At 47.2% G+C, this 23816-nt stretch overlaps 1 protein-coding gene across 1 annotated transcript; it reads left to right on the forward strand.

The window, feature by feature from the left end:
• Positions 1-1596: 1596 nt before the first annotated feature.
• Positions 1597-20169, forward strand: GPR139 (G protein-coupled receptor 139). The gene is made up of 2 exons (XM_032197557.1): positions 1597-1748; positions 15711-20169. The coding sequence occupies exons 1-2, from the start codon at positions 1628-1630 to the stop codon at positions 16643-16645; spliced, it is 1056 nt and encodes a 351-aa protein (XP_032053448.1). The 5' UTR covers positions 1597-1627; the 3' UTR covers positions 16646-20169.
• Positions 20170-23816: the final 3647 nt, after the last annotated feature.

Raw genomic sequence — 23816 nt, forward strand, 5'->3', positions numbered from 1 at the left:
TCAAGTCTCTACAGGATCAGAGCCTTGCTTGCCCCCTCTTTGTGTTTCCAAACAGAAACTAAACCACCTTTCAAACAAGATCATGGAAACCCAAAGACATCATGCTTTTGCTTTGTAACTTGATGATCTGTCAGTTTTTGCCCTAATGGTGCCTTCTCATCTATAACACTCTTTTATGCTGTATTATTATGCACAGACCACATCTTTGCTTAGTTTTACAAATCACACATTATGTTCTTATGCCTATCCCAACAGAACTGTTTCTTTGACAAGCTCCACATATATTACGTACATACGTACTTGCAGCCATAGAAATCAGTGGGATTCTTCCCACACACAGCACCAGGCTGTGGACTTAAACCCCACACACATTTGATGATACAAACTTGTTTTCTGCCCAATGAAAGTGCACTGTAATTAAGCACCTACTTTATCATTAGCCAACAACCTCCTGCACCTGTCAATACGCTGCCAGCCATCCAGCCCGCTAACCGGTAGCACAAAATACTGTGCTCCACCAGCTTAACATAACAATCATACCTCCAAATCCTTTATTAATTACATGTGCTTTATGTGCTGAAACACACAAATGCTACGGAATTGGTGGAGAACATTTTCAAAATCCCAGTTTCCCTTTTGCTTTGCCGCACCTGAATTGCATGCGTGTCCTTAGGCCATGGGGGGGGGCGCGGCGTCTTGCACTGCTGGCAGTCCAGGCGGTGCTGTGGGGAGGAGAGTGACAGCACAATTAACCCCAGGTTTGGGTTTCAATTTTTACAGATGAAACCCCTCATGTCAGGGCTTACTACTTTCTTCCTAGCTGGTTTCGAGGCACAATACAGGGCTGACAGCTGATGGGCAGGTATGCCACCAACAAAACCTGTCAGAGCTTTTTCTTTTGCCCTGATGGTTGCGCACTGACTTGGCAAAATCTCCTTTTTCACAGAATCACAGAGTCCCAGACTGGCCGAGGCTGGAAGGGAGCTCTGCAGACCACCCAGTCCAACCCCCTGCTGAGCAGGCTCACTCAGAGCACATTGCGCGGGATGGCATCGAGGCAGGTTTCGAACACCTCCAGAGGAGAGCGCACGACCTCTGTGGGCAGCCTGTCCCCGTGCTCTGTCACCTCATAGCACAGAGGTGCCCCCTCGTATTGAGCTGGAACCTCCTGGGCTTCAGTTCGTGCCCGCTGCCTCCCCTCCTCTCGTCGGGAAAACTAAAGAGAGACCGGCCGTGTCCTCTCGACACCCTCCCCTGTGTTTGCTGCCTTTCAGTGAGGGAACAGCTCGCTGCTCTCCAACCCACCCGCGGTGCCAGGGGCCCTTCTCCTCTCCTCATCCCGCCGCGCCTCAGCAGCCGCGGTCCCGCCTCCGGGGGCGGGCGGGCCCCGTCCAGCGGGTGGCAGCGGCGGGGCCGGGGGGCGAGGCTGGGCCGCCTGAGGCAGGGGCTGGGGCTGGGGCTGGGGCTGGCCTCGCCCCCTGCCCGCCCCTCGGCCCTGCGCCGCCCGGCCGGGGGCGCTCCGTGAGGTGCCGGTGCCGGTGCCGGTTCCTCCCGCCGCGGGGGCCGCGCCGCCAGCACCGAGCGCGTGAGGGGCGGGCGGGCGGCGGCGAGCGGGGAGAGCGGGTCGATGGAGCACAACCACCTCCACCTCCACAACGGCTCCCTCCTGGCGCACCACCGCTATGGCTGCGGCTTGGGGTACGCGCCCGTCGTCTACTACAGCCTGCTGCTGTGCCTCGGGCTGCCAGGTGAGTGCCGCTCCCCAGGCGGCTGCGGGATCGCTGCGGGGGGAGCCGCCGGGGGATCCGCAGCCCGCCCCTCGCCGCCCAGCCTCGGCCCGCAGCGAAGTTTTTGCCTCCGCCACACGCGAGGTGGAGCGGCAGCGGGCAGCGGGGCGCTGGGGCTGTCCCCTGGCACGGCGGGGGCGAGGAGAGGTGCGAGGGTGCGGGTTTTCTGGCGCTTTCCTGGAGGAGCCGGAGCGGGGACGGAGCGCCCTGCCCGAGGCTCGGGGTTGGCCGGGCAGCGGGCTTGGGAGCCCGGAGCCATCTGGAAAGTCAGCTCCTGGGGGCTGCGCTCCGCAGAGGTGATGGAAATGCTCACCCTGAGCTCCCTGAGCACGGTCCTGAGCTGGGCAGGCAGTCCCAGCTCGCTGCCTCCAGCCTCCAGGCGGTGCGACCCGCAGCACTGCTTCCCGCTTAGAAAGGGGACAAAGACAAGGCGGGGATGCTGGGGGAAGCAGGGGATGAGAAAAGGAAGAGAGACCCCAAAATGAGTGGGGTGGAAGGGAAGTTCCAGGCTCGGTGTGAACACCTGTGTGGTACCGCTGCCGCACACGGGTACCACGGCTCAAAATGCCCAGATGCCACACGAGCATCATATCAGCATCCCTGTCTCGGCCGAGGACCCGGCAGGTTTTTCCTCCCGGGGGTCTGTCTGAGGCTGTCAGCGAGGCAGTGGGGACTGCAGGGAGCTGTGCCTGCAGCACCCCCTCTGCACTTACAGATGGGGGCTTCAGCAGGCGAGGGAACATCGGGCTTCCTCCCTGACTCGGCTCTTCCAGCCTCAGAGTGACTTACAGCGATCCCAAGGACAGGCGCAATGAGTCGGGCAAAGTTAGAGCAAGCGGCATTGCCGAGACGAGACGAGGCAGCATTCAAAGGGTGCAATTTGGGAGAGTTTGGTTGTGTCTAGCTACTGCTGCACGTTTAAAGTGGCATACAGATGGCAAGCAGCACTGGTAGTTAATAGTCTGCAATTTCTAGATGTTTTGTTCACCTTAATTTCTCTGGCTTAGAAAATAATATTCTCCAAGCAATTAATTCACAGAAAAATTTTTTAATCAGACATGAAGAGAAGCCTGCCTCTGAACAGCACACATGCAATTACCACTCTGCATATGAATTGATGTTCTTTGTGCGTTTTTTTTCATTTCTCCCTGGCTTATAATTAAATTTTGAAGACTGGCTAATAGTTCAGAGAACTGGAAAGTTAGGTCCTGCATTTACCCACAGAGCATGCAGGGCACTGGCAAGTGTCTGTGCTCCACAGCATCAGTGAGCCTCAGCCCTGACCTGAAGGGACCCAGCCAGCAGGGCTGAGGAGGTGGTTTCCTCTTCATTGATTCCTCAGATCTCCGCAGTAATGACAGGCTCCAATTTCAGCATCTATCCTCTAGGAACTGACCAGGACCCTCTCAAGATTATCCAGTGAAGAAGTTGTCATGAGCGGTCTGTGACTAAGCTTGCCTTTGTATGTCTCTTAAACGGGGGAAAATCTTACGTGTGTAGACAAGAAAATTCACTTAATGAGTGTTCTGCACATACTTGCACCAGCTCCCTAGGGATACTACATTGTAATTACAGACCTAACACTGCCATTCTAAGAACATGCTTAAAATCAGTGAAGGATCCAAAGTAGCAATGGTGACATGCATTTCTGAAGAGCTCAGACATCCGTTTGATTAGAGAACCAGCAATAGCACTTAACAGAACTAACCAAAACATTTGGTGGTGCAACACTGCTGAGCTCAGTGGTTTTACATCAGGTGTTAGCGCATCAGCTTGGTCAGTGCATGTTATCTGAGGGTAACGTTGGTGCTAACACCTGGAAACACCGTACACGTACAGGATGCTGAGTAAATGCACAGTGTGCTGCATGCCTGAGGAACTTAAGATTCTCATTTTGACATTGCAAGAGATGAAAACTAGCAGGGTAAGTTTAGGGGAAGACAGCCAAGCTTCCTTGAGGATGTGGTACAAAGTGAGAACAGTGCTAAAGAGACCTTTTTGTCTTTTAATTTGAAGCCACACTACAGTTTTCTAACATTAGAAAACTCTAGAGGTAATGCACATATTTACCTGATAGACAAAGAGCTGTGAAGTCTGTGGGATCTAAGTAATCAGCTTTGCAGGGTGCCAACAATTTGAGAGAAACATCGTCTAGGACCTGTCCTCAAACGGAGCACCAGTGCAGTGTTTTGCTGACATGGCAATGGTTAACTCCTTGCTGCAAGTCTTGGACAGGACCGATGAGAGCGGAAAACATTTAACTGTTTTTGCCTTTTCTGCTCTGGTGCCTGAAGGAAATTTCACTAACTCAACAACTCCACTTTGAGGCCAAGCTATGCCAGGCCTGATTGTGTATGCAGAGAAAGCATCGTTTCCCTCACTTGTATAACCCAGGCATCTGAGCAGATCCTTTTCTCAGCAGTGGCTCTTTCTCCCCTCCGTTCACCCAGGCACCAGAAAGTCTGGAAAAGGCAGAGACAAAAGAGGGAAAAGTGAACTCCCTTTGCCCTTCGGTGTAACGGCAGTGCACACAGGGACAAGAGTGAGGCCGTCCCCTGCAGAGGCGCAGCAGCAGATGAACCACTGCACGCCAACCCTCCGCAGTCAGGTACCGTGCACCAGGGTGGCTGCACCCTGCACCCCTCCCAGACTGTGCCTTGTGCCCAGCTGAGGTCTATTCTTTTCTCTCTAGGCACAGGCTGACAAGACAGAGAAACATATTGCTTTCTGAAACTCATTTTGAGTTCAGATGTGCAAATTCCTGTTCAGAGAGGTGGCTGGCAAGCACGTGGTCCCACCCCTGGGATGCTGAGGGAACAGACTGCACAGGACAGTGAGGAGCAGAGAGGTGGTGTTGCTGGAACTGGGGTGATGCTACCGCAGCAGGGGCAGTGCTACAATTCACAGAGCTGTTCTGCAGCCCCAGCGCTGCCTTCCCTGCACTTGCCCCCTTCTGTCAGCCAAGGAGGACCTCTGAATCACAGAATCATCTAGGTTGGAAGAGATCTCCAAGATCACCAAGTCCACCCTCTGACCTAACACTAACAAGTCCTCCGCTAAATTGTATCACTAAGCTCTAAATCTAAACATCTTTTAAAGACCTCCAGGGATGAAAAAATACGGAATGCTTCATGAAAGCACCTCCAGTTGGCTGGGAGGTGAGAGAGGGGCTGCCGGAAGGCTTAACGGAGGCATTGCTTGATTTAGTGAGAGAAAATGTCAAAGGAGAGGTGTTGTTGAGCACGGGGGAGGGAATTGCTCTGATTCAGTCAAGGAGAAGGCTGGTAAGGTAGAAAGCAAAGAGCAACAAGTATCAGCTCTCCGTCCATCTCCTTGCTGATGAGCTGCACAAAGCAGCTTCACCAAAGAGCTGTGGCTGCAGCGGTGCCTTCAAACAGCCGGGAAGGTCAGGCACAGAAGCAGCGGCACTCACTGCAGACAGCTGGCTTTGACCCTGATTCCTGCTTCGCAAGGAGGTGCAGCAGCAACAGAATTGCTGTGCAATCTCTTTCCCCTTTGGGGGTATAGCGTACTGCTAAAAGGACATGGTGGCAGCATTTCCTATATCAGGGCCTGACCTGATCCATGCTTCCTGGGGTTTCCTCCTCCTGACAGTGCTGCGAGGCAGCGTGCAGGCTGCTTTCCTCACTGCACCATGTCTGGCTCACTTTGACACACAGCACAGGGCACATGCCCAGCACCCTTAAGCCCTGGGGAGATAACACTCGCACAGGTGCCCCAGGGAAATGCTACTCCAAGCTGGCTGCTTGCAGAGCCTGGTTCACAGATGTTTCTTTCATTCATGCTTTAGGCTTCTACTTAAAACCAACTTAAATACAGATTTGGGACTTCAGAAGGGCGGGAAAGCAGCCTGGACACACATGGCAGAAGGGTACCTCCAACTGGAGAGCAGGAACAGGTAGCTTTTGTGTCAGACCTGCTGCTGAGCAAGGTGGCACAGAGATGGGGACAACCCAGGTCATTCACACCCCAGCTGTGCACAGAGCACACTCGGTGGGCTGCACACAGAGGGAGGGAAGCTGTAGCCTGGACATAGAGGAGTGTGTGAGCTCAGCAGGGGTGCCTACCCTTTTTAACGTTGTCAGGGGAGGGTTACACCTTACAGACCTTCCCCGAACAGCTGACAGCAAGGCAGATGCTTCCTTAGGGTGTTGGATTAGCATGCAGGTGTGTAACGTTTGCACTGCACCTGTGCAAAATGCAGCATAGGCGCAGGCAAGCTGAAATGGTGGAGAAGTCCTGCTGGAGCCTTCTCCCCGTATGTAGCTTGGAGTAAGGAGGCTGTGCAGGGAGGCACTTAAGCCAGGGTAATGGTCCTGGCAGGGCACGTACTGCTGGTGGGCTGCGGGTTGAGCATCCTTGATCCAAGAGAACAATGCCCTGTCTGCGTGGTAAAAGATCTGCAGCCCATAGACTAAGTTTTTGTATATCCTGCAGACATAAGCACAAATGGTACGCGGCAGTTATCCAGGTCGTTACTAGCTGGCTGACTTCTAGGAGCATTTGAGGTGGGAAGGGGAGGCAGGCAGAGAGAGTGATGCAGGAGAGAACAGAAGAATTGTGCAGAAGAGAGCAGCAGAGACAGGAGGTGGGAGAAGCAGCTGAGCATTCCTTTTGGGCTGCTGCCACTAGTAGAGTGGAAAAGAGGAGAGAGTGCACGGAGTTCACCTGGGTGAAGTTTTACCAGATGATAAAAACTAAGAGCAAAAAATCTGATGTGGCATGACAATGTAAAGAAAGGAAGAGGGGAGGAGATGAGGTAGTGGTGTGCACAGAACAAACAGAAGGAAGCTGAGCGTGTGCACAGCGCAGCACAGCTCCTTCAGCTCCACGGTGGTGTCGGGAACAGGACCTGAAGAGCTTTGCCATCTCTGTGCTTACAGGCACGACCCAGTAAGGAAGAGGAGCAGGCAGAGGGGCAGGTAGCAATGTGTGTTGGTGACTCACATGGCAGGTAGCAGCCAGTGAATACCAAAACGGGCAGTAGGAAGGTGGACACACTGCACACTTATTCAGGAGCATCTGACCCATTTTGGATTTTTACCGTCTACTTAGTATATTCTTCTGCAACCCCAGTACAGGTTTCTGATTAAAGTGAGCATTTCCAACACCTCAATAAATAGCCCTTCATAACAACACACCTGAACAATAGAAGTACCAAAAGAAGAGCTGAAAATGAGTGGGAGAATTGTTACACACAGAGTTATGACTTTGAAAAACCAGCACTCTTCATCTGCCGCTCATTAGAGAGACTTCATGCAGTAAATAAGAACTGAACCCTCCCAAGGCCTGATTCAACCCCAATTTTATTCAAAGACCATACTTTCTTTGACTTAAAATCTGAATTGGACCCAAAGCCAGTACATTGCATCCTGCTAAAGGAGAACAAATAAATTGGCAGAACTTTCACTCAGCAACCAAAGGGCACTGCAGCACGGTACAGTAGCAAGGTGGACAGAGAGGGGAACAAAACTTCAGCCAACACACTTAAAATGAATCACTTCCTATTGTAAAATGAATGCTTTTTCTTTAAGGAAAGAAGAATCATTATGAAAAAGAATATATTCCTTACAGTGCTCCTGCACAGAAACGGTGACAGCAAGGCGTGCAGATGGAAGCTGTTTAGCTCGGTCAGTCTGTCCGGAGACTGTGCCCACTGGAAGCCTTGCAGCCTGAAAGGAAGCGTATGGCAGAGCCCGTGCTGATGCAGAAGAGGACTTGATATTGCATCTCTGAACACCACTACAAAGCACAACTGCTAACTTAGGTTTTGTTCTGCCACATTAACAGGAAACAACGCAGTCAGGGCTGTAATGATAACGAGGTGCGATACTGGGGAGGCTCAGCAGACTATGAAGTGCACAACCTTGTATGGCAGGCTGCAAAAATGGATTGGGAAGGAAAATCTCCGGAGGATATTTTTCCTTGGTATGACAACGATACAATAGAGAGAGCACAGCCAGTTTTCACTGTAGGTGGGTAATGCGGAGCCCCCAGTTGTTAAGAAGTCAAGCCATTCAAAAGCACTAGGCAGCCTAATACCCCGCTGGTCTTCATCCACCCCATTACTTAGTTCTCTCCTCCTCCTCTTTCTGCTCCCCTTCATAAAATCGGGGTGAATCAGCAGACACAAGCCAGCAGGAGAAAGCCTTCATCCACACACGTCAAAACAATTTACTGTAGGCAGACAAACAAAACCGAGATTTCCTGACCTGATGCTCTCTCTGCATTCACAGGCCAAGCACAAAACAATCCCTAGGCACAAAGGCTTTCACCTCCTGTTTCAGGTGGTCTTTTTGAGACTTTAATCTCTTTTCCTATTAACTTTGAGATACAAAGAAGAGAAACAAAGCCAGAATTATTTCCTTGAGCACAGGAGACCTCACACACAGTTTTCATTCTTCACAGTAAAGATACGTATTTATGTCAAGATCTTAAACTCCACAATGCAGAGCACTGTCCGTGCCATTCAGGGGGTGACAGGATAGGAGAAGGTTGTATTGGGTTGCTTCTCAGGACACCAGTACAATCATGCAGAGGGAATGAAGCAGGAGCAGCTAAGTAGGACCATGATTAGCAGTGTAGAAGAAGACCAAGAGGAGTTTTTTCCCTTTAACCATGGAAGAGAAGATAAGCCTGCCTATTAACACACTGAACACATTTTTTTTTTTTTCATTGAAATTATTTTGTATCATCTGAAACAGAGCGCCCCTGGACACTTGTCCAACTTTTCAATCATCAGGTGCATTGACTGCACAGGTAGGTGCACTGAAGGTTGCTCTTGGTTTCAGGACAAATTGCCTGTCAGTCAGCTCCTTCCAACTAGGACGTTTCACAAACATTTGTGCATTCCAGATGTGATTTGTTCAATGTCCAGGCTGGCACACTAAAGAGCAATGTATCTAAGTGTGGATGCAGTATGTGCGCAGTGGGGGAAATAAAGCCAAATTGTGATGGTTTTACATAGTCTGTAACTTCCTGCTTATTGTGGAGAGTTGGCATTGTCTCTGAGAAAGCTCAGCCATGGGGCTTGCAAGCATGAACTCCTGCAGTATTAGCTAATGCTTTAGGAAGACATGAGGACTTTGTTTTTAGCAAAACCGCAGTCAAAGGTAAAATCATCTTAATTATTCATGTTCAGTAAAGAATTCATGATATTGCCCTTATGAAATCACCACGTCCCGCTTCCATCCTAGTCATCCCATTGAATACCTTTGGCACTTAACTCAGTGCTCTGATGTTTGATTTCAAGTGGGTAGAATGGTTTTGTTATCCTCAAGCTCAAGTTACCCAGCCTGAGACCTCTAAAATTTTGCCGACAGCCCACGTTCAGAAGCACAGACACCTGCCAAGTGAGACACCCGAATTGCCTTGAAATTCTGTCTGTCCAGCTATGTCACATGAATAACCAAATCCTTTTTATGAGTTCTGCATTATTTTGCAGATTACTTTTTCTCCTCCAGCACAGATTTCTATTAAAAAGCTTTACTGCCGTAGTAGTATGGTGTGAGGCTAGACGTTGAGATGAAAATTTTAGACATTTCCATCCTTGCATAGGTGCCTCTGAGGAAGGCTTTGTGTGGGGAACGTTGAGCTCATTAGAGGCTTTCTGCACTGCAGGCCCAGCTGAGGAAAGGGCATATCCTTGCCTATCCTGTCTCACTATTGATCCAACTTCCTTAAAAATGTACAGCAACTTCACTCCTGCAAGGCTTATTTCTATTTGCACTTATATCAGTGGTTTTGGAATGCATGAAAAGCCAGTTACTAGAAATACACAAATATACTTTGTGGTGTGTCCATGAGGTGTTCTAGACTTAGCGTTACAGCTCTGAAAACAAAAAAACACATTAGTCGTACCACCCTTGATACTTTTTCTGGAACAATACAGCTGTGTCACTGGGGCCAGCTGTAGGCAACAGGGAAGGGGAAAATATTCCTTTGTCTTTGAGAGACCATACCTGCGTGGGAAGGGCTTATGGTGCTGCTCTGGAGATTGCAGCAGAAGACCATAGGGTGAAAGTCGTGTTCTGGCCCAAACGCAGTCGCACAAAGTAAGGGTAGACTCATCACATAGATTAAGAGGGTTAAGACAAGAAGAGGACGACCAGATCCCTCTGACATGACAGCACGTGTCCCTGCCAGTCAGAGTCTGCTGGGCCTCCATGCCTCTTAGTCCAATCTTCCTTCTGGCTGTTTTCATATTGCAAAAACATTTCTATTTTATGAACACTAGGAGCAAAAGCCTACTCCAACTGTCTAGGAAACCCAAAAGCAATGCAATGTAATTACACCTGTCTGCCAGACAAGTTACTGCACTTAACAAGCCTGAGTGGTTGGCAAGGCTCAAAATGAATACCGGCCATTGGCGTCGCTGCACCATTACAGCGTCTGCGCCCTTGAAAATCGGAGGAAGTGCTTTTGGCTTGGTTAAAATCTTTCTCTGGCCTCAATGACCCAATTATGGCCAGCGCCAGCCATTGAGAAGAGTGCACCATTCAGTGTTCTTTCCCAAAGGTGCCTCAGTTAATAAATGCTGTCACCGAGAAAAAACAACCCTGAAGGCCAGATCTCACTGACAGAGTCTGGCTGGTGACACCAACTCATTAATTCACCTGTGACTTGCAAGGGCAAGGCCGTGCTACACTTCCTCTAGCAGCTGCTAAGTCTTCAGGTTAAAGGTTTCACTTCTGCCCTCCAACCTGGCATGATCTGTCCACGCACATGGGATTTCTAAGCACAAATCATACGAGAGCCTTTCTAGAAGGTGTGAAACCTTCTCAAGTCACAATCCTACACACATTCATGTCACAGCTTTTGTGCTGCTCTTTTTTTGTCTTGAATCCTTCCCCATCCCCTGGGAGACAATGCACACACCGGCAGTACAGGCTGATGGCTCTTCCCTCCCAAGGGTGAGTGGGTGCATGCATCTCAGCAGCACTCAGACAACTGAACAACAAATAAATCAATTCATTTTAAAATCAGTCCTCACAGGGACTCTCAGAGAAGGAAAAACTTGTATTGCGCTAATTATATTCTATAAAGTATCTCTTTACACTTGGCAACTGTTTAAGAAGGGATCTCAGGATATGATTATAAAGGAGCAGAACAAATTACATTAGCCATGAGCAGGCATCGCTCAAAAGGTTGTTCCCAGCTGCTGAAGTGCTGAGTCCAACCCATACCATCTGCAAGAGAAAAACATGGAACTGCCTTACCCTCTTTAATGACAGATGAGATGCAGGGGTCGTTTTAAAAAGAACATCTAACCAGCTATAGCCAGCATCCCTAATAAACAGATGTATACATTGCCATGGCATTTGTTTTTTGAAATCATTCCTGCCGTGTAGCCTCTGTCAGAAATCACCTGTTGTCATCAGTGTCTCCAGAGAGCTCCCACACAAAGTAAAGGCTAAATGCCATTCGCATCTCAGATCTGGTAACCACTGGCAAATGACTGTGTTAGTAACCGTGGTCAGATCAGCCTGCTGAACACAGTACATGTTTACATTTTAATATTGCCTCCTAGCCGAGGGGAAATCATCTATTCCCACCAAGCCAAAACATCCCTTTTTTCAGCATACGTTTTTAGTACGTTGAAGTGAAAGTCTCACTGTTTCAAACTATGAAAGAGGTGTGACTAACGTATTTTTCCAAAGCAATTAAAATTTCATGTTCATAAACAGCCTATGTGCCAGTCAGTTGACTAATGCATGGCTGGTAGTTTCATACATTGCACAATGATTCGTAGGGATCCTAGCAACAACTGTATTTGGTAAAAGGTGTCCATTATATCCAGTGACCTAATGTTTGTCGCACTCAGTAAGCGACCCTTGTGGCTACTCCATTTAGGCAGTTTATGATACTGAGCCACTGAACCACACAGTGGGCCTTATTCACAGCCCAGCAGCACTTCCACTTGTGTTGTAAAGGCTATTTCACCGCACAGCCTGCCGCGTACATGCAAAACGTTCTCAATAAAAGAAACAAACCCAAGAAAGATGCCTATTTCTTCTTTAGATAGATAAAACTGCTCTTGCTTAAGCTCACACAGTGATAATGGAAGGAGTTGTGTGAATCTCCCCCAAAAGCCTTGGTCAGGCACTATTAGAGCTATGACTGTAATCCACAAAACAAGGAGCTGGGGAAACAGCGATGCCTTTAGGTTGCAGGCACCGCTTTGAGGCAGCACAGCAGACTGCCCAAGCACTGCAGGAGGCTCAGCGAGGCAGCATGGCTTTGGTATGGAAAGCAAACCCAAACCCACATGGGAACCAAGGTTACTGCTAAAGGACGATCTCTCTGATACACAGGTTGCCATGTTCTGAGCAGCACAGACAGATGGAGTCTGGGTGTTGGAGACCTTCAGATGCTGTCTTTCAAAGGCAATAGCTCCTCACGATCAAAGGGGAAGAACCAAGACTCCACCAATTCTTACAGTTGCTTCTCATCATCTGCTAGTGACATCTCTTGAGTCTCCAGCCAGCAACTCCCTAATCAAGCCCCAGTTCTCAACTAAATATTTATAAATTTGAAATGCTGCACTGCAGCAAGCGACACTGGCATAAATTCCCATCTGTCATCCCCTAATCAACTCCCAGCACAGTGATCAATCTTTTTCAATTTCAGATTATCTCAACTACTTAATACCCAGAAAAAACACTGCAAGAAATGGATACTGCCATCCAGGACAATTCAGGGGCACTGACCTATCCAGCAGCTGGAAGCTGCATGCATTTTATAGCACAGAGATATTTTTATATATCCATTATCATCCCAGTCTTTACCCTGACTACAATATTAGAACAAGAATTAGGGTAAATATGGTTAAAATGTGGTCTCTGTCTTAAATGTTCCTGTCCCCTTTGATCAGCAGTAGGTCACCTTTGCCCACAGGAGAGCTCGTGGGGCACTGAGTAGACAGCCAGGAGTCGTGATGGTGCAAGGGCACGGTTGTTCACACGGTACAGTGTTCCCACCCATTTCCCATTTTACTGAGCATTAGGCAGCGTTTAAGGACACACCAAGGACCAAATTAACACTGGCTAGGAAACAGGTGAAGAACCAAATGAGACTTATCCATAACTGCTCTCTGCTTTCCCTACACAGCCTGCAGCAGGAGAAATATTCCCCAACCCTGTGCTACGACACTGCCACACTGGCATCTTTCTGCTACACCCCACTATATATCTGCTTTCACTAAGTCAGTGACGTTACTGTATTTCATATCATCCAGCCAGAAAAAGCACTAATGTGATCCCAGGGAAAGCATTTCCAATACAAGATATTGGAACCCTTGCAGAAAAATTGGACAGAGCTTGCATGTACTTTTGTCAGATCAATTTTCTAATCCGGCTCACCAAGCAAAGCTTGCTGGCGTTAGACGGATAACTTGCATTTCAGTACATGCTGTTACTGCCGTTGCTGGGAACCCTGAGAAAGGCGGGGGAGAGGGGACAGGAAAGGCCTGCTCATAAATCTGCTCCTGTAGGAAAAAAAAAAAAAAAAAAAAAAAAAAAAAACACACAAAGAGGGGGTAGGACCAAACAGCAGGGCCCCCAGAACAGGCAGATGATGTGGGGAGCGATGCTGCCGTGCCAGGGCACAGCTCAGCTCCAGCATCCCTGCAGGAGCTCCTCTGCAAGCGTGTCCAGAATTTACCAGCAGGGGCCAAAGTCCCCAGCTGTCCCCCTTGCTGCGTGCAAGCTCCAGCTGCTGGAGTGCATCAAATCCAAAGGATTTAAAGCGGAGGTGAGCACCGTGGGTCACATCCAATATCTGCAAAGCCAAGCTATTCAGCCCGGCTAGCCAAAACCAACAGCGACTGGCACAGTCGAGTCAAATCCCCTGACTCGAGGATTTCCTTGACGGTACATCACTCACCGTACCTCTAGGGCTCATCAGCAGGCACAACAGGTGCATTTTGTAAGCGAGTGATCAAAAAATGGCACAGCAGTTCTGAGTGCATTACCCCCCCGGCCACTCTGAGCTGAAATCCTTGAGATTGCATTCCTGTTAACAGAGGATAGATTCAGGAAAATTCTCTTGAAGGTGATTTCAGACAATACTGTTGGGAAGATTACATAATTTAACCTGGGGAAGGATTCAGTTGATTGTCGTATTTGGTCTAGTTTTGTTCCAAGATACAAAATTAATAAATTCAGCTAATACAGAAATAGGTGACACTTATGAGGGCTATTACTCAAGATCATTCACTCTGCTGCAGTTCATTCCCCTGACGACAGAAATCTGCTCTCAGAAAGCAGACTTCTGAAGGCATTTGCAAAGGAGGAAGTTTTCCCCAGTACCAAGTAAAACAGTTTTAAAATGTGCATTTTCAGTTGTAGGACATAAGTCTCAGGTCAGTGTTACTTCCTTTCTCTCCAGTTTGAAGGAATCCTTACTATTATCATTGATTTGTTTTGGGAAACCCATCAAAGTTTGCAGAAATGTTTGAAGCGGTGAATGCACAGAAGAGGTGATTTATAGAGCACTTACGAAAATGTCAAATACAAACATTTGGCAGTCTGTTATACAGTAAGCTAGTGCTCTGATTTTTAAGCACTACTTCAGGTATTCTAGCCAAGTGATTTAAACTTCTGATGGGAACAATCTTGCCTGTCTCCTTCCAGCCATGCTGCTATTAGGAACTACAGGACTTTTTGTCCTGATTTAGGACTACCCAGTAAGTTCTAGCAAACATAAGCAAGTAGTTAAAATTTGGCTACACCTTACTGCTAAAGCAAAGCTCTCAAGGACTGCAAGGCTTGTTCGTACCCATTGTGGGGAGCTCTGCCAGGCCAGGTGCTGTAGGACCAAGCCCTTTGTAGAGCACTTATATACACTTAGATATTTTATGATCCCTTTTCAACCAGCCAGTAAAGTTTATCTTTAAGTCGAATAGCTGAGTTGCAGCTTCAGAAGTCTGAAACAAACTAGACGGTGAAAACAGCAAAGACAAGATACTGTAGTGTTTCACTGCATTATTATTTGTCATGTACCACTTCTAGGCATGGGTTAGGTGATGGGTTTGTGTTGTGCTCAGAGAGTTGCAAACAGAAGCTTTTTCAGGAAACTCAGGGACATTTACAGTTGTGCTGAGCCAGAACATCCATCATGTCTGATTTGACCAGCAGGATTTCCTTAAAGGCAGTATGACTCCAGAGGCAAAAGACCTTGTAAGCTGGGGAAGGAGCTGAGCTCTGAAGAGCAGCTCTGGATAAGCAAGCAGATCTTTGTTCTGGTGGTGGGAAGAGAAGTGCTTCCCCAGAGCCCATCTGTAGAAGAGCAGGTCAAAGAGGGCTGAGCTGCAGGAGGCACATCCTGGGCAGAGCTGGGAACTTCTCAAAGCCTTGCAAAATACCTCCAGTTCTCAGGAAGAGCCAGGGCCACGTGCTTCCCTGGGAGTCCTCCGATCAATGCAATCCCACTCAAGCCAGATACAGGACCAGCTTGGGCACAGCCCATAAGAGGAGAGCTGCTGTCCTACAGCAGCTGTCTCAGCAGCAAGCCCAACTCACTGCTCCCTCCTGCCACCCCGCACATGGGTGGGGGAACCCGGCACCCCCTGCTCAGGATGCTCCTGCTGTGCCTGCAGCTGCGAGGCCAGCTCTGAGGAGGTGGCAGAGGGCAGCTGGATGCTGCCTAACCCCGTATCAGGGCTGAAGGTCCCGGCATGCAAGGACAAGAAGTGACAGTGTAAGGACAGTTGGGAGCAGGGCCACATGCTCCTGTGTGACAGCTGCTCTGAGGGACCCAGCTGCAGCATTTTTCTTTTGGTTTCTTGGATTTTAATAAAGGTCATGTTGCCAAGTGTTTGAACAGAGCCACTGCTCCAAGCAATTGCTCAGAAAAGGTAACGTTATGTCTTAATGGCCTAACTGTGTGTTTCTGTCCCCACAGCAAACATCTTGACAGTCATCATCCTTTCCCAGCTCGTGGCTCGCAGGCAGAAGTCCTCCTATAACTATCTTCTAGCTCTAGCTGCTGCTGACATCCTGGTTCTCTTCTTCATCGTCTTTGTTGACTTCCTCATGGAAGATTTCATCTTAAACAAACAGATGCCTCAGGTACTGGACAAAATAATTGAGGTCTTGGAATTTTCTTCCATCCACACCTCCATCTGGATTACAGTTCCACTAACCATCGATAGGTATATAGCCGTGTGCCATCCACTGAAGTATCATACAGTCTCTTACCCTGCTCGCACTCGAAAAGTCATTGTAAGTGTCTATATCACCTGCTTTTTGACCAGCATTCCCTACTACTGGTGGCCCAACATTTGGATTGAAGACTACATAAGCACATCAATGCATCACGTCCTCATCTGGATCCACTGCTTTACAGTTTACTTAGTGCCCTGCTCCATCTTCTTCATCCTTAACTCGATCATCGTGTACAAGCTGCGACGGAAGAGCAATTTCCGACTGCGAGGGTACTCCACAGGGAAAACAACAGCCATTTTGTTTACTATAACTTCTATTTTTGCCATACTCTGGGCACCAAGAATAATCATGATACTGTATCACCTCTATGTATCGCCTATAAACAACAGCTGGGTGGTACATATTGTGTCGGACATTGCCAACATGCTAGCATTGCTAAACACTGCAATTAATTTCTTCCTCTACTGTTTTATTAGCAAAAGATTTCGCACAATGGCAGCTGCCACGTTGAAAGCCTTCTTTAAGTGTCAGAAGCAACCTGTGCAATTCTATACAAACCATAACTTTTCAATAACAAGCAGCCCTTGGATTTCCCCGGCCAACTCTCATTGCATCAAAATGCTTGTTTACCAGTATGATAAGAATGGAAAGCCTATAAAAATATCACCATGAAGAGGGCAATAGCTGGAGTTTCCAGGTGCAAGTTCTTTACAAGTGGTTACATCTTCAGGATGTAATCTGCTGAAATGGCTGTTTTAAAGAGTGGTCATTTGATTTCATTTCCCTGGGAGGCTGAGGGCAGATGAGACTGTTAGGAGGGAACAGGAGCACTTGATTTAGGAGCAAGAGCGAGAAGGCAAATGCCTCCGTCTCCTACATAGCATTTTGAATGTGCTTCAGAGTTCAAGTCTTAGTATTCAGTCGCACTCAAATGTTTTGCATCCAAACACCAGTGCAGTCCAAAGTCTTTGGAGGGGGAAACCCACAACAGTGTTTAATTAAGACCTTTCAAAACCACCACCAAAGTCTTACTTGACCATGTAGTTCACCATCAACAGAGCAAATGGATGCTTTTAAGTACTGTGGAAGGTGCCATTTCTGTTGCGTGCACTTGCCAAAAATGTGTTCTTTCTGACATGAAATACCGCCGCACAGACTTGCTGTCAAGACCTTTTGGCAGTAGGCAGTCCATGAGACACAAACTGTGACAAGCCCTTTTTAGCTCATTTGAGCAAGCTCAAGGACCGATATATGGCCTGTAACAGCCTTGGCACAGAAAGCAACCCTGCAAGCTGCCAGTGTTCATATGTTTTAAGTTATTTGAGATGTGACCAAGAAGGGGAAGCTTGAGGGAGGAAGGTTTCTAGAGCAAAGAACAAAAGCAGCGTATTTTCCCAGCTATTTCAATTAAGGTGTCTAAAGACTTTCAAGTGCGAGGCCAAATCCTGCCTGATGCAGAGCTCCCACAGAAGCTGGTCCTGTGAGGTTTGGAGTGATTACAGCATTCAGATTCCTTGTTAACCTGTGAAGATTACAGCATTCAGATTCCTTGTTAACCTGTGAAGACTCTCAGTTATCCCCCATGTTCAGGCCTTTAGGGAATATATATATTTAAAACCTCAACCTAAGAAAAAAACTGAGTTTTTTTCTTCCTAACAGATTATACCATCCTATTGCAGATTTGCCATTTAATTGTTAATAGACTATTTGTGAAAGAAATCCATTAAATCCGTTAAATACTCAACAGTAAAAGCATAGATCAGTTTCAAATATTTACCTTATTTAAAGCAGCTTAACTTCTCTTCCTCCACACTCAAAAACCAGCATCCCAGCAATGCTGGGTGTAGAAAATGAGATTTACAGAAAGGCTGAAAGGGCATTTCTTTTATCTCCTTTTTAGATCTTGGCATGTGGTCTCTCAGAGTCACGTACCCCAAGTTTTTACTTATAATTGGGCATTTTGTACAGCCTTATTGACCGGGAGGGCAGACTTCCTTGCATGGTGAACACAAGCACAACTTGGTCAGTGAACACAGCAGCTTCTCAGTAACTGCAAACAAAACACAGCCCGGTGCTAGCAGTGTGTTTGTGTCTGTGCCCATCTCCATTACCAGCAGGGAGCTCATGGTGCATCTGGGACTAACACAGTGACGTCCCCCGAGGAGGGATCCAGTCTACTCTGCTTTGATGGGATCTGAGGGCTGAAGGCATCCCTCCACAACCTGGGTAGTTCAGCTTTGGTGCACTATCACATCCTAAGAAATCTGCAGAAGTCCTGCTGAGGACAGCAGCCTGGTTTCCTTCTGCCATGCATTTGCACACCTACTCCTACTGGCATCCTGCAAGACCAAAACCCATCCCAAACCCGAGCACGCTTTGGGAAGAAATGGTAGCAGAAGGCACAAGCCACGAAGAGTGGGGCCCCATACAAAGGCTGGCTTACGGACGAAGGGGCTTTCTCAGGAAAAGTCAAGACTTCTCAGGTTGGTCAGGAGCAGAGAGGGGACAGTGAGCAGGTGCCACCCAGTCCTCTGCCAGCAGCAGAGCCACCAGGCTGCAGCAGTGAGGGCCAGCCCACAGCCAGAGATGCTCAGCACTTCCCCACGAGGTGCTCGAGCACCCCTGGGCCGTGCTGGTTAGAGCCAGGAGAGGGGCGCGGCTGGCAGAGCAATAGCTGACCCTTGCCAACCTGGGCAACCAAAGGAATGCTACAAGCCCCAGTCTCCTCAGCGCTGAAGGGAAGCAAAGAACCCCCTCATGTTCTAGGCTGTTTGTCCCTCTAATCTCAACAAACATCACACTTACTTGCAATAATAAAGCATAAAAGGGATGCTCAGCCTTGCTGTATTTATCACAGCAAGGTTAAAATGATTCCTCCCTTTACTAGGGTTTTACATAAATTCAGTCTGGTGGCCATGCCTTCTACCTTACTCAGAAACCTCTGTTCTTTGTGTCAGTTGATAGTAACCAAAGTTACCTTATGAAAAAGGTACTGTATGTTTCATTTGGGGGAAAACACTGTATTTATAACTTATTTTTATGCTAAACTTGTTATGAGGAATGCTAGTTTGAGTTACATGTGAATGAGTCTGAAGTGCAATATCTATATAGATAAGTGGTTCATTTTTGAGAATGTATCTATTGAAAAAATATTTATACAAGAAGTTCACTATTCTACTTAATATAATAGTAACCTTACAAAAATAGTGAATGTTTAGGGCTTTTATTTATTAAAAAAATAAATTAAGTGCATGGCATATGCTGCCATACACATGATGTGATTTATCAGTTTTTGTAACATGATGTTTATCCTGCAAACTAGCAGTCATCTGATTTTTTCTTGTCCTGATGATGTATTTTTGTAAATTACCATATTTAAAAATAAAATCTTTTTGTGTGAATATTTATTTCCAACTTAAAACAACTCATTAAAGTGTTGTAACTTCATTTGAAAAACGACTCAACCTTTTTCCATATCATTGTAGAAATGACACGGTGCAATTTTACATGTACAGTGAATCGGTCATTTCGTTTCTGATAATTTAGGGCTTTAAGAGCTTACTTCCAAAGCCCCTTGAAGTCAAAGGGAAGGTTGCCTGTGGCTTTTGTGGTTGATTTTCCCAATCCCTATCAATTTAAGAGGGCTTTGGATCAAGCCGTATCTTGTTAACAGCTGTTTGAAGCCTTCTTAGAGTCCAGTTTGGATAATAAAGCCTTGACTTTTTAGTCTGCCATATGGGAGCTGCTGTTGATAATACTTGCCTTATTTTTGGTTTTGTGAAGCATCTTGCAATGACTGTTGCTAACTAGCCGATGTCTTGCTGTATTATTCATACCTCCTAATTTTCCAACAGTAAAAACTTAACCAAGCACATATAGGTGTCATTAGTTAGGGAAGTATCCTGGAGACAAAACCATCTTTGTTCTGTAGATGGTCTTTTGTACTCTAATTTATATTTCAAGCATCTACAATTAGAAAAAAGTATGCTGTGAATGGACAGTTTTACAATTACTTATAGGCATATGCCCCTCCAGAACACAGCTAGGAACAAAGTACTTTTTAGATGAGTTGCTGGTATATAAAATTATGAGACCTATCACCTATTTAAATTGTGAATATTGATATTTTCATAAGTAGACAATATATTGTGTTTGACAGACTTGTTTGTATTATAATAAATTATGAGATGGTGCATAACTTATTACAGTGTTTGGAGCTATTGTGTTTGACTTATAGATTCTCATATACTTTTGATGTTTTTATACTTACGATGCACTGCAAATAAGACTGGTCTTTGCGACAGTTACTGAGTAAAACACAGCCTTGGATTATGGGTATTCATTCACTTGCTGGAAGTAAAAATCTGAAATACAAGATGTATGAACAACTACTGGTTCAATTCTGCTTTTTAAGCCAAAGTCTCAGCTGCTGTGAGTGTAGTTGAGCTGTTAAAGTCAACAAACCCCTGTCCCAAATGCCATCCAAAAGTCTGACCTGCAGAGATCATTTACACCTGACCAAAGCAGGTGTGGTGCCAAGAAATTGTGCTGCTGCTCCTCAGACATTGGAATTGTTGAAATATCCATAAAGTTGGGTCCAGAAGAACAATACACACAACCTCAAGTCCCAACACTGGTCAGTGACAGAATCAATTTTATAAACTTCCCTGCAGATAGGCTGTATTCAGTTACAGGAGCTGGTGGAAATAGGACAAGTAGCAGACTGATTCAAATTGGGGATCAAAAGGGATTATTAAAAAGGAAATCCTCCCAATCCACATGCCTGGGGTGCCCAGGGGCTGTGTTTTAGAGGCCAGGCAACTCCTGTTCTGAGTTCCTGTTCTGTTGGGGCTGAGCCCGGAACCCCTCCAGCCTCCTCCCCTGACTACTGGAGATGGATGGGAACTGGCATGGGTTTGCTGGGCTGTCCTGAAGCCACTGAGCACTGGTGGGTGTATGAGGTGTGATCCAGGTAACGTTGGACCCACATCACAGTTCCCACTGACACGAACAGCTTTAGAGCAGGTTTTAAAGGGCAGCAGCAAGGAGAGACAAATGGGTAGGAAAGGGGCACTGCTGGAAGGGGCAGTGTTGGGTTTGATGGCGCTTATCAGGTAGTTGTTCCTCCAGGAGGAAGCCGGGGATCCGCCTGTCTCAGTATTTTCATTAACAGCCGCAGCATGCGAAGTACCGATGAAATGCAGAGATTATTAAAAAAAAGCATTGTACTGCCAGTGGAGGACTGAAGGAAAGGTATTTCATGTAAGAACCGGATGACCTTGAAGATTCAAGTGATAAAAATTGGATGAATTCAATAGTAATAAACACAAGGCTCTCCACTCGTCTGCCTGTAACAATGCATTTGCTATAAAACCTCGGTAGTCAGAAACAACCGAGAACCCAGTTGTGCCAGCTGGGCTTGAATGACAATGAGTCACCAACAGAAAGCAGCTGAAAAATCCCAGAATTTAATCAAAGACATTCGAAAGATAGAGCAGAGTATTAATTGCATTTTGCAACTAATACTTCCATGGAATGTACGTATATATATCAAGGGATAAATAGCAGTAGCCAGAAAAGAGCCTGATAAAGAAACAGCAGGAACAAGAATAAGTGGTTATGGACTTCCCTCAGGTACTTGTACCCTTGAAATCAGAAAATCACCTCTACTAAAGCAGAGAGGCTTTGCAAAAGCCTGCCCAGAAGTCCGGATTTCCTCTGTGGTTTTAAATGGAGCTCAGTGGGTTCACGAACAGGATGGTGAGATGAAGCCGGCAGCAGGATATGTCAGGACAAGGCATCCTCAGAGCTAGCAGCCCCACACCCCGACCCTTCCCTGGGTCCCCACACAGCTCAGCAGGTCCCTAAGGGCAGCAGTGGTGGCCCCCAAGCCCGTTCTCCCCACCCGGGCTGTTTCAGGGGACACACATCCAGCTCAAGAGGCCGAAAAGCTGCTTGCTGCTTGTCACAGCCACCCCACGCACGGTGAACTTGGAAGCACACAGAGCATGGCACAGATCAGGGCTAACACGCTCCCTGCTGAACTAGCACTGACTTTTGCATCAGCTGCTCAGGTCTTCAGAAACCTCTTTAAACCCACCAGAGGCGAATAAAAAGCAGCCTCATGCAGACTTGAACTGTTAAATAATAATCCCACTATTAGCAGGCTGGGGCTGGATTTGCCGGAGCTGCCTTTCTGACAGCATGCAATTAATCCCCGGGAGTTGCCAGACACAACAAGGGGGTTGAAAGGCTCCAGCCTTTTGTAATAAATAGGCATTGCAAATGAATTTACTATTAGCTGCCACAGCGGACCAAAGCAACATAAGTATTTATTGTAATTACAAAAATGTGTCAAAAAAAATTAAAGGCCTGTGTCTTCCTGCCTCACAGACAGGCTGGAATCCCTGCACCATGCATTTCTCATCAGCAGCTTTGCCATCGACCCTGCTAGGAGTATGATACTGAATATCACAGGCAAAAGATTAACGTGCATTAACGAAGGCCTTCAGCTGAGAGTTGCACCTCAGGCTGTGTGCTGCTGGAGCAAGATGAAGCTGCCACTGACCTGAGGATCTCACAGCCAGAGAGGAGAGGAGCAGGAGAGGAGTGCAGGTGCATTTTTACTACCCTCATTTTGCAGATGGAGAATTGAGGCACTGGGAGGAGCGATTGCCTCGCATTCCTCAAGTGAAAGAGCAGCAAAAGGACTCGGTGTCACCGGCCAGGTGGGCCCTGCTGGGCAAAGGCACAGGTGACCCACTGCCCTTGCAGAGGCAGCTCTGGGCTGAGCTCTCCCAGCTTTGTCCCCCCAGCACAGACAGCACCAACCTTCAGTGTTGCTGTGTTCCTGGGATAAAAAAGCACATGAGAAGCCCAAAGGTGACGTCTGCTGCATTCGTGGGGAAAACAGCCTCTGGCTGCCTATCACCCACCACAGGTACTGGGACCACAAAACCACTCAGAGATGAGCTGTGTTTTAGCAACACAGCTTACAATGGCCTTAGCAAAGATCTTTCCCCAATTTTCTCCTGTTTTTAAAGGACTGGGGGCGATGGGGGAGGGGGGTTAATGAAGAAAAAGGGCATGCACTGTGGGGTTTTTCCTCCTCTTTTCAATCTACTTCAGTGTTCTGTAAAAAGCTGTGTAACTGAATTGGAGGCAGTTTCAGGGATGGGCTAATAACACCAGTAACACCAAAACAGCAGTGGAGACACCGCTCACAGGCCCTCCTCTTCTAGCTGTATCACCACTTAAACAGGAACAACCCAGCCCCAGCTCTAGATCCCCAAGAGGCCCTGCCAAACCAGGGGTGAATGGTATGAAACACACCATTTGTTCCTTGCCACACAGCCCAGAAGGGACACGGCCCCAGCATCCTAAATGGTTTCATGGCAAGAGGAACATGGATATTCAGGAAGGCAACACTGAGAGCAAGCCTTAAAGTGTAAAGCACAGAGCCTGGACATGCAGAAACAGACCAGAAAATGTTACTATTTTTATTGCAAACTGTAGGTATCGAGTGAATCACATCACCTACATCTTTCTGATCAGTTTCTTTAAAATAACATCTACCATTATTTATCATGAGTTTTAACAGTGGTTGTATGGAAAAGGTTAGCTGAAAGCTGCTTTATAGATCACATCTGACTCCAGTTGGAGAAGTACAAATAAAGATAAACAAGGCACTACCTGAAGTCTTTTCCTCTGGATAGATCCAGAAAGAAAAGGCATTGCAATGAGGGCTCAGCACAGCCCATGCACACCAGTACTCAGACAAAAGGTGGGTTTCTCTCCTGGTGCTTCATGAGCCTGAAGTGAGGATGCAGCACCATGCCCAGGC

This window comes from Aythya fuligula, chromosome 15, assembly GCF_009819795.1.
Source record: "Aythya fuligula isolate bAytFul2 chromosome 15, bAytFul2.pri, whole genome shotgun sequence".
Classification (NCBI taxonomy): domain Eukaryota; kingdom Metazoa; phylum Chordata; class Aves; order Anseriformes; family Anatidae; genus Aythya; species Aythya fuligula.